The sequence below is a fragment of the Oncorhynchus clarkii genome, chromosome 13, assembly GCF_045791955.1.
Source record: "Oncorhynchus clarkii lewisi isolate Uvic-CL-2024 chromosome 13, UVic_Ocla_1.0, whole genome shotgun sequence".
Taxonomy (NCBI): domain Eukaryota; kingdom Metazoa; phylum Chordata; class Actinopteri; order Salmoniformes; family Salmonidae; genus Oncorhynchus; species Oncorhynchus clarkii.
In genome coordinates this window covers 12,393,077-12,403,929 of record NC_092159.1, presented here as the reverse complement: position 1 = coordinate 12,403,929, position 10,853 = coordinate 12,393,077, and the positions used below count along the sequence as shown (strand labels likewise).

The 10,853-nt window shown below is 49.5% G+C and overlaps 1 protein-coding gene across 3 annotated transcripts; it reads right to left on the bottom strand.

The window, feature by feature from the left end:
• Window positions 1–83: 83 nt before the first annotated feature.
• Window positions 84–10,853, bottom strand: LOC139423762 (E3 ubiquitin-protein ligase TRIM47-like). Of its 3 annotated transcripts, none has more exons than XM_071175391.1 (8): window positions 9,966–10,683; window positions 8,467–8,562; window positions 6,545–6,775; window positions 6,089–6,251; window positions 5,911–5,961; window positions 4,891–4,971; window positions 1,921–2,166; window positions 84–1,699 (listed from the first exon to the last, which is right to left on the bottom strand). In XM_071175391.1, exons 1-8 carry the CDS (start codon window positions 10,557–10,559, stop codon window positions 1,395–1,397), a joined length of 1,767 nt encoding a protein of 588 aa, XP_071031492.1. In that variant the 5' UTR covers window positions 10,560–10,683; the 3' UTR covers window positions 84–1,394. The 3 variants fall into 3 exon arrangements, with proteins under 3 accessions (XP_071031492.1, XP_071031493.1, XP_071031494.1); XM_071175392.1 differs by having other exon boundaries at window positions 4,891–4,968; window positions 9,966–10,669; XM_071175393.1 differs by lacking the exons at window positions 6,545–6,775; window positions 8,467–8,562 and having other exon boundaries at window positions 4,891–4,968; window positions 9,966–10,853.

Below are 10,853 nucleotides of genomic sequence, written 5' to 3'. Positions count from 1 at the left end.
CCAGACCACGCCCTCTAGGGGCAGGCCTTTTCTTGTTTTATGCTCTGAAGGGGGAAATTGGAACGTTGAGAGTAAAATTGAGATTGAAAATTTATAATTGGTTTATTGAAGACAGTCACAGTTACACAGCCCACATGAATACAAAGCTACACATTCATTGTAATAGTCACAGAGAAATAAATTATTGAAGGAATGGGGAGGTAGAGAGAGATGGGGCCATAGAAACCATAGGCTACCCAGCATAGCCTATCCCACTATTAGTCTGACTATAACTCATGAAATAATGCACTTTATAGCAAATACATATTTCCTTCAATGTCCCTTCATGATGATATAATGGCATTCAAAGCCTTTCCAACTAATAGTATTTTGAAATAGCTACATTCCACATTCGGCTACATTGCAATTTTTCACATGATGTTATTGTTAAGTAACAGTCACAGTGATCAATAGAATAGGATGATTGATCAAGATGGCTTCATGGCTGCTGAAGGGAAGTCTCTGTTTACAATAGGGCCACATTGTGAATGATATTTGAATGGAGAGGCCATGCATACAATATGCTGCTCAGTTCAGACTCTCCTTACACAACAACATTGTCTTTTCAGCATCACTAGTTTGGTGACTTGTGATAGGCCGAGGTAAGGCTATCCAAGTAACACAATGCCTCCACGGAGTTGAGCGCAGATTAGAGTTTTTTTTGGCATTGATACTTCAAAAATGATTGATTGATGTCAATGTAAATTATTAATCCCTTACCGTGGACCTATGCTGAGTTGACACCTTGAGTTGATATTTCAGGGAGGCACGTAGCCTAGCGGTTAAGAGTGTTGGGCTAGTAACTGAAAGGTTGCCCGGTTTGAATCCCAGAGCTGACTAAGTGAAAAAATCTGTCGCTGTGCCCTTGAGTAAGGCATTTAACCTTAATTGCTCCTGTACGTTGCCCTGGATAAGAGTGTGTGCTAAATGACTGAAATGTAGAGCAACAGCAATGAGTAAACAATCAGTTGTTGGTTGGAGCTTTTAGGAGGTTCATTTAAAAAACACAGTGGAGGAGTAGAGGTACCTGGCAACGCTAAAGCAGGGTTCTGGCCATAACAAGAGAGGGCAGCAGAGTTAGGTTTGGGGTCTAGGATGGGTTCCCATTGGGTCAAGAGAAGGTGTTCAGAAAGAGAGAGGGCAGCAGAGTTAGGTTTGGGGTCTAGGATGGGTTCCCATTGGGTCAACAGAAGGTGTTCAGAAAGAGAGAGGTCAGCAGAGTTAGGTTTGGGGTCTAGGATGGGTTCCCATTGGGTGAAGAGAAGGTGTTCAGAAAGAGAGAGGGCAGCAGAGTTAGGTTTGGGGTCTAGGATGGGTTCCCATTGGGTCAAAATAAGAGATCAGATGGGAAGAGGTTAGTTCCCGTTGTGTGTTTCATGTGGACATATCAACAGTGTGGAGTCCAGGTCTAACCGAAACGCTGGGTACAGCGGCTGAGAGAACGGACACCTGAACGCGTGGAGCAGGGAAACGCCGTCCGACGCCACACTATAGAACGACAACGCTCCCTTCTGGTGTTCCAGAAACACGCCGATCCGCGGGCACAGGGGCGCAGCTACGGTCGTCTTCCGGTTATCGTGCCACGCGGCGTAACCGGCGTGCGTGCATCTCAGACGCCATGAGTTCTCGTTGCGTCCCAGCAGACAGGGTTTTCCACCTCCTTTAGATGAGAAAAACACGAATAGAAACCTTCACTATGGAAACTTGATAAGAAAACCTTTGGCTGTCCCTATATAGTGCACACGTTTTGTCCGGAGCCAAATGGGATACCGTTTCAGACAAAGCCTTGATTAGAAAGTCATTATTACAAACACTTTGTGTGTGAAATGTTGACATTTGCAAATTGCTCTGACAGAAAAAACAATCCCTAGAAGCAGCTACCTTTTCGTCCGATCCCTTTGTATGTCACCCCAATGTCCACCCACCCTCCTCCCCTCCACTCCACCTCCCAGTAGCTGGCCCCTCCAAACTGGCCCTCCCTACAGAGGACCTGGGCCACGGAGTCGAAGCGCAAGGGGTGGAGGGGGTAGGACTGGGGCTCCTCTCCACAGTGAGCCCCCTGGGGACCCTCCAAGAGGAACAGGGTGGGGTGGGCCGTGTCTGGATCCAGGGACAGACGACAGGAGCCTGAAGAGAGAGAGGAGGGGGTTAAGGATAAACGAGTGAGAGATCCATCGGGACCCTCAGGAAGGACCAAGGTGGGGGTGGGCAGTGTCTGGGTCCAGGGACAGGAGATTGAGGAGATCAATCAACCAACCAATCAATCAATTAGATGCCTGAGTCCAGAGTGATTGATTGAACAATCCATGACAATTATTTACCTGTTAGCTTAGAAGTGTCATAAACTCTCAGTAGCATTATGATGACCACCGGGTACCATTTCTAACAGAGATTATTATTATTATTATTTTTTTTTTTTTTTGTTGAATTTTACCCCTTTTTTCCCCAATTTCGTGGTATCCAATTGTTTAGTAGCTACTATCTTGTCTCATCGCTACAACTCCCGTACGGGCTCGGGAGAGACGAAGGTTGAAAGTTGTGCGTCCTCCGATACACAACCAACCAAGCCGCTGCTTCTTTAACACAGCGCACATCCAACCCGGAAGCCAGTCGCACCAATGCGCCAGAGGAAACACCGTGCACCTGGCCACCTTGGCTAGCGTACACTGCGCCCAGCCCGCCACAGGAGTCGCTGGTGCGCGATGAGACAAGGACACCCCTACCGACCAAGCCCTCCCTAACCCGGGCGACGCTAGGCCAATTGTGCGTCGCCCCACAGACCTCCCGGTCGCGGCCGGTTACGACAGAGCCTGGGCGCGAACCCAGGACTCTGATGGCACAGCTGGCGCTGCAGTACAGCGCCCTTAACCACTGCGCCACCCGGGAGGCCTAACAGAGATTATTGAACTAAATACACAGCAGTTTTCGGTGCAGTAAAATGAACAGTGACCATATGAATGTCTGTCTGCAAATAGGACAGTCTTAATCTAATAGAACTATTAGAATTAAATACAAGAAATGAACAACGCACTATTACGAAACAGCGTGGTTGCCTGGACAGAGGGCCAGTGTTCTGATTGACGTCTAGCCCAGACAGATACCGTACATGCCTGCCACAGTCTTAAGGGTCCTATGCAAACAGAGCGACGGAGAGCCATATACGGTCCGTTCCAAAATTTGAGCAGCAAAAAAGTACGTAGAAAACGACGCTCCGTCGCTGTGTTTGCCTAGTTTATATAAAGTGCGTAGCGGCCTTTACTCTAACCCAGACAGTGTGAATTATTAAACCTAACACCCGTCTCCATGATCTCCTCCTGTCCATGGGCTTGTCTCATCATGTACCTGTTGTTCACTGTGAACAACAGACTACTAAATGTCAGAAATATCATATCCACCTATGATTCATGAAGGTAAAGAAAGCACCAGACAGACATGGAGTACTTCCCAAATGGCACCCTATTCCCTATGTAGTGCAATGCTTTTGACCAGGGCCCTAGTCTAAAGTAGTGCACTATATAGGGAATAGAGTGCCATTTGGGACACAAGTGCGTTCTCAGGTTACCTTTTCGCCCTCATTAACTGTGAAGGTGAGGAGGGGGACAGGAGGAGGAGGGAAGGAGGGCATGGGAGAAAGAGAGAGAGATCCCCTTTCTGAGTAGCTCTGGGTTTGTGCCAACAGTATGTCAACACCTGTGTTTGTGTGTGTTAGTGTGCGTGTCAGTGTGTGTGTTTGTATGCATGGCAGTGTGTGTGTGTGTGTGTGTGTGTGTGTGTGTGTTGTATGAGTGTCAGTGTGTGTGTTTGTATGCATGGCAGTGTGTGTGTGTTTGTGTGTGTGTGTGTTTGTATGAGTGTCAGTGTGTGTGTGTGTTTGTGTGTGTGTGTTTGTATGAGTGTCAGTGTGTGTGTGTGTGTGTTTGTATGAGTGTCAGTGTGTGTGTGTGTTTGTGTGTGTGTGTTTGTATGAGTGTCAGTGTGTGTGTGTTTGTGTGTGTGTGTTTGTATGAGTGTCAGTGTGTGTGTGTGTGTGTGTTTGTATGAGTGTCAGTGTGTGTGTGTTTGTGTGTGTGTGTTTGTATGAGTGTCAGTGTGTGTGTGTGTGTGTGTTTGTATGAGTGTCAGTGTGTGTGTGTGTGTGTGTGTTTGTATGATTGTCAGTGTGTGTTTGTGTGTGTGTGTTTGTATGAGTGTCAGTGTGTGTGTGTGTGTGTGTTTGTATGAGTGTCAGTGTGTGTGTGTGTGTGTGTGTTTGTATGAGTGTCAGTGTGTGTGTGTGTGTTTGTGTTTGTATGAGTGTCAGTGTGTGTGTGTGTGTGTGTTTGTATGAGTGTCAGTGTGTGTGTGTGTGTGTGTGTGTTTGTATGAGTGTCAGTGTGTGTGTGTGTGTGTTTGTATGAGTGTCAGTGTGTGTGTGTTTGTGGGTGTGTATGTGTGTGTTTGTATGAGTGTCAGTGTGTGTTTGTTTGTGTGTGTGTGTGTTTGTATGAGTGTCAGTGTGTGTGTGTTTGTGTGTGTGTGTTTGTATGAGTGTCAGTATGTGTGTGTGTGTGTGTTTGTATGAGTGTCAGTGTGTTTGTGTGTGTGTTTGTATGAGTGTCAGTGTGTGTGTGTGTGTGTGTGTGTGTGGTGAAGGGATGGCATGGTTGTCATAGGACAGGGCAGGGTGTGAAAACAAGGTCATCTTGGGATACCACGTGACAAGGGCAGCCTCGCCACGGTGACAAGGTGTATAGTGGGTTGTACTTACACCTCAGGAAGGCTATTGTGTGTGTGTGAGTGTGTGTTAGTACTTACACCTCAGGAAGGCTGCTGTGTGTGTGTATGTGTGTGTGAGTGTGCGTCAGTACTTACACCTGAGGAAGGATACTCTCATCCTCTGGTCCGAAGGCTGGAGAGAGAGGGGGGAGAGAGGAAACGATGCAGGCACTGCTACTGAGAGAGAGAGAGAGAGAGAGAGAGAGAGAGAGAGAGAGAGACAGAAGGGAGAGGGGGGTAAGGAGGCGAGGGACAGAAATAGAAAGAAAAAGAGAGAGAGGAGAGAGGGGGAGGGAGGGGGAGGGAGGTAGAGAGGGGGAGGGGGGGGGGAGGAGAGAGGAGAGAGGGGGAGGGAGGAGAGAGGGGGGGAGAGAGGAGAGAGGAGGGAGGGGGAGGGAGGAGAGAGGGGGGAGGGGGAGGGGGAGGGAGGGGGAGAGAGGGGGAGGGAGGAGAGGGGGAGGGAGGGGGAGGGAGGTAGAGAGGGGGGAGAGAGGAGAGAGGAGGGAGAGAGGAGAGAGGAGAGAGGGGGAGGGAGGGGGAGGGAGGAGAGAGGGGGAGAGAGGAGAGAGGGGAGGGAGGGGGAGAGAGGTAGAGAGGGGGGAGGGAGGGGGAGGGAGGAGAGAGGGGGAGGGAGGGGGAGGGAGGTAGAGAGGGGGAGGGAGGGGGAGGGAGGTAGAGAGGGGGAGGGAGGGGGAGGGAGGTAGAGAGGGGGGAGGGAGGTAGAGAGGGGGGAGGGAGGTAGAGAGGAGGGAGGGAGGTAGAGAGGGGGGAGGGAGTAGAGAGGAGGGAGGGGGAGGGAGGTAGAGAGAGGAGAGAGGGGTAGGGAGGTGGAGGGAGGTAGAGAGAGGAGAGAGGGGGAGGGAGGGGGAGGGAGGAGAGAGAGGAGAGAGGGGGAGGGAGGGGGAGGGAGGTAGAGAATGAGTCAAAGAGGAATCGGTGTTACATTCCATCCAAATGAATCATATCAGAAGTTACTGAAAACGATTCAACTAACATCCCCTGAACAGACATGTTCACCCTAAAGCCCGAGTCTTAGATGAGAAACACACCACAGAGGTGACCCTGAGAGAGCTGTGTGTGTGTGTGTGTGTGTGTGTCCTGTTTCTCTGGGCTTACCTTTCAAACACTCTCCACCAGACATGTGACAGGCAGAGGAGCTCTCGTTCACTACAGAGAGGTAAAAAAGTGTGTTGCATTATTGGAGTCTCTGAGAGCATAGCTGTGAAAAGCTGCATGCAGTTGTGTGTTTGAGAATAAACCAGTGTGTGTGTGTGTGTGTCTTTACTCCCTCCACCTGCGTGGCTGATCTTGTCCACTTCCTCTCTACAAAGTTCCTCCATGCGGGCCCTGAGGTGGGACAGAGCTCTGCGGGCTGCACTGAAGCCTTCTGCGGGGAGGATGAGAGGGGCTCGGGGGCGCAGCCCAGTGGGTGGGAGGACACACAGCAGGGGAGCCTCCTGGGGATGGAGAGAGAGAGGGAGGGAGGGAAGGAGGGATGGAGAAGAGGGGTGATGAGTAGAGCATTTTTATTCTCTCTCTCTCTCTCTCTCTCTCTCTCCGTCTGTTTTGACTGCATTATTCTTTGTAGTTCTCTCCATGTCTTCATCATTAACATTTCTCTCTCCTTTATTTTTCAGCTTGCATCCAGTCTTTCTTTCTCTCCATTATCCCTCCCTTTCCCCATCAATTCCTCACTGTTTCTTCTCTTCTCCTGCTCTTCCTTCTCTCCCTTCAGTCCCCCCACCCCCACCTGTAAGAACTGAGCATTATCCCTCGTCAGTAGCTGGCCCATTTCCTTGTCTCTCCTCCGCAGCTCCTCCAGTTCATTCTCCAGGGTCTCCAGCTCTCTCTCTGCCCTGCCCAGGACAGTTCTCTCCCGGGCTTCCAGCCTGGCCCTCACCTCCCCCCTGGTCCTCTCCAGACGGAGGGCCAGGTCCACAAACAGGGTATTGCTGTCCTCCAGGACTAATGCAGCTGATGCCTAGGTAAGGAGAGGGGAGAAGGGACACCAAATGAAGGAAAGTAAAGGAGCAACGTTTTCAGTAACAAGCACCAAGAAAGTAAACATTTACATTTAAATAATGTTGGTTTCATTGGTTATTTTAATTTTATTCCAAACCAAATGGCTGAAATGTACTTTTATTTGTCAATGCCAGGGGAATAGAGAGGGCAGAGCGGTAGCCTGGCTCCTGACAGCGAGTAGCCTGGCTCCTGACAGCGGTAGCCTGGCTCCTGACAGCGAGTAGCCTGGCTCCTGACAGCGAGTAGCCTGGCTCCTGACAGCGAGTAGCCTGGCTCCTGACAGCAAGTAGCCTGGCTCCTGACAGCGGTAGCCTGGCTCCTGACAGCAAGTAGCCTGGCTCCTGACAGCGGTAGCCTGGCTCCTGACAGCAAGTAGCCTGGCTCCTGACAGCAAGTAGCCTGGCTCCTGACAGCAAGTAGCCTGGCTCCTGACAGCAGCCTGGCTCCTGAGTAGCCTGGCTCCTGACAGCGAGTAGCCTGGCTCCTGACAGCAAGTAGCCTGGCTCCTGACAGCGGTAGCCTGGCTCCTGACAGCAAGTAGCCTGGCTCCTGACAGCGAGTAGCCTGGCTCCTGACAGCGAGTAGCCTGGCTCCTGACAGCGAGTAGCCTGGCTCCTGACAGCGAGTAGCCTGGCTCCTGACAGCGAGTAGCCTGGCTCCTGACAGCGAGTAGCCTGGCTCCTGACAGCGAGTAGCCTGGCTCCTGACAGCGAGCGACAACATGGCCAGACAATAAAGATGTAGGACCTTAATTTGACCCACTGACAGTTTGCTACAGCAGGAAAATAATGCTGCAGCAACATGAAATGTGAATTATTATGTAAATTATATTTAATATATTTTTTTGATACTGTCATGGTTCCACCTGTCACCAGAGGGCGGCAGAGACCAACCAAGAGACATTAACGACACTCAGGCGTCCTATTTACTCATTATGACGTCCCTGTTAAAAGAGGTGTGTTTTCTGTTGTCCTTTGCTGAAGCTTGAAAAGTTTACCACGTGTGGTTGTTTCCTGAGTGACTTTTTGAGACTTAGTGTTGTTTTTTTCAAGTGTACTGTGATCCTGCGGCTACCGTTTCTCAGTATTGTGTTTATCCTTAACCACTGATTCCTCGTCTGGTCTCTTCTCTACAGCTGGGTCCAACCTCACCACGTCACAGATACATGTTTCATAAGAGGAAATCAAGTCTGAATTTCCAGAGTGGAAATAACAAACCTCATAAGACTTTTTAAACCTCAAGTACATTTTAAATGTCCTACATTTAAACGTTTTAAATGTCCTACATTGCAGGAAAGTTCTCCTGCAACAGACTGATCAAATAAAATCCTACATCTGTAGAACGTTTCTCCCCTTTTGTGTGCACCGTGTTGGATCTTGCCATCTGGTTTCAAGAGGACCACAGGACATTATTGTGAGTTATCCTCCAGGATTTTACTCATGTGCATGTACGGCTTTTTCTAGTTTTATGTGTGCTTGTTTTTTAAAATGGTTGAATTAATAAACTAAACCTCCAGATAGCAGCGGTTTTATGTTCCGGGGCGACTGCCTGAAAAAAGTTACACCGGCACCCTTTTAATCTGGTTACTATTCACTCTTTTTATGTTTCTGTGTCACTCTGTGTGTGTGTGTGTGTCTGTGTCTCTCCCACCTTGACGGCCTCTATGCTCTGTTGAAACTCTTCCAGCTCCCTCTCTCTACTCCTGATCCTTCCCTGTACTGACCTCCGAGAATCCTGCAACTGAACCTGAGAGACAGAGAGACAGAGAGACAGAGAGAGACAGAGACAGAGAGAGAGAGAGAGAGAGAGAGAGAGAGAGAGAGAGAGAGAGAGAGAGAGAGAGAGAGAGAGAGAGGGACAGAGACAGGGACAGAGAGAGAGAGAGAGAGAGAGAGAGAGAGAGAGAGAGGGAGAGAGAGAGAGAGACAGAGAGAGACAGAGAGAGGGAGAGAGAGAGAGAGACAGAGAGAGACAGAGAGAGAGGTGGAAAAAAGGGGTAGGGGAAAGGGAACGAGAGAGATGGCAGGCAGGGAGGGAAAGAGAAACAAATGATCTACTCACCTTGACATACGACACCTTCCTAATATTGAGTTGTACTCCCTTTTGGTGTCGAAAGCACTTCACAGGGATGCTGGCCCAAATTGACTCCAATGCTTCCCACAGTTGTGTCAAGTTGGCTGGATGTCCTTTCGGTGGACCATTCTTGACACACACGGGAAAGCGGGAAAAACCCAGCAGTGTTGCAGTTCTTGACACACTCAAACCGGTGTGCCTGGCACCTACTACCATACCACGTTCAAAGGCACTTAAATATTTTGTCTTGCTCATTCACCCTCTGAATGGCACACATACACAATCCATGTCTCTTGTCTCAAGGCTTAAAAATTATTCTTCAACCTGTCTCCTGCCCTTCATCTACACTGATTGAAGTGGATTTAACAAGTGACATCATTAAGGGATCATAGCTTTCACCTGGATTCACCTGGTCAGTCTGTCATGGAAAGAGCCGGTGCTCCTAATGGTTTGAACACTCTGTGTATGTTACATATACTTATATAGTGGACAATGAATCTTGGTCAGCAGCACTCCAGTCTGAGTAGAGCAGCATTAGTGGCGTAGCAACACTACAGCCCCCTTAGTGACATACACCTACAGCACCTGCCTACTCTCCTGGTACCCCAGATAGTATAGCCTGACCACGGCAGAGGGGGCACAGTGGGGTGTTTCCCAGTGACATAACTAACCTGCATCAAACTGGTGCAGAGGGATGTCATCTGTCACAATCAATCATATTCATAGGCTGCCATATTGCATAGGCTATTTATCCTCTATTCAGTTGTTAGGGATAGTGGCAGTTTGTTAGCCTGCAGGGTACAGACATGCTTTGTGCCAACCATAGACATTTAAACTAGGGTGCCAACTCTTTGTCTCTCATTGTCATGCCAACAATGTTCGGCTTGGCAATGTGTAATGGAGTTGGCAAGAGCACAAACACGTCTGGGACCAGGCTAACAGTTTGTAAACCTAGGTGGAAAGATCAACAAGTGTTTTCAGGAAACAACTTAGTTTATAATCAGTTTTAATCACCAGAGTGATGAGTAGGCGTCCTTGAAAAGCGCTATATAAGTCCCATGTATTATGATTATTACCTGTTTCCGCGCCCTTTGCTCGTCGATGCTGTGCAGTTCCTCTTGGTCAGACTCGCACAGCATACAGTCGCCACTCCACTCCACCGCATCGCCCCCGTCGCCGCCGCCATGCTCCAGGCCCAAACGGTGCTGCGCGCACAGCCTTTCCGCCAAGCTCTCCACCGCGGCAACAAGTTTATGCCGTCGCAACGTCCCCACGTCGCGGTGCGGCAAGATGTGGAGCTCGCAGAAAGACGCCAAGCATACCAGACACGACTTGAGCGCTTTCAGTTTGTTCTGAACCGGGCAGAAGTCGCACGGAACGTCCCCTACACCGCCTAGATACAACTCCGGCGCCGTTGCCAGTTCGTTCAGTTTGAGTTTGTCCACTACCTCTTGTAGCACCGTGTTCCGCCGTAGCATCGGTCGAGGTATGAACTCTTCCCGACATTGCGGACAACTGTAGTGACCAAGGTCGGTTTGGTCCCAATAACAGGTCATGCATGCCATGCAGTAGGTGTGTCCGCACGGAATGGACACCGGATCCTTCAAGATATCCAGGCAAATAGGGCACCTAAACTGGCTCTCTGTTACAGAGATATTCGCCTCAGCCATATCAGTAAGGAGTTTTCGTATGTTCTCCCTCTCGAGCCTCTGTAGACTATTTCTCCGTAAAAGAAAAGAAACCAAAAAAGGCACTCCCTGATTCCCGGTTGGTTGTTTGTGTATGTGACGGGGAGCGGTTGCGGCTCAGGTCTTACAGGAATAGCCTAGGCTTCCGATATGTCATCCATTCCGTACGGGAGCTAATTACGAGAGTAGACTACATCAGAAAGCGTTTTCGGGATCCATGTAAATACAAACCCTGAGGTCAACCCGTCTCCCTTTACCGTATGACTTCAACTACCT

Coding starts and splice junctions, on each gene's coding strand:
- LOC139423762 (XM_071175391.1), bottom strand. CDS start 10,559: ATGGCTGAGGCGAATATCTCTGTAACAGAGAGCCAGTTTAGGTGCCCT. Junction 2,167..4,890: donor GAGAGTATCCTTCCTCAGGT/GTAAGTACTGAC, acceptor CTCTCTCTTCAG/GCTCCTGTCGTCTGTCCCTG. Junction 1,700..1,920: donor CAAAGGGATCGGACGAAAAG/GTAGCTGCTTCT, acceptor TCTCATCTAAAG/GAGGTGGAAAACCCTGTCTG.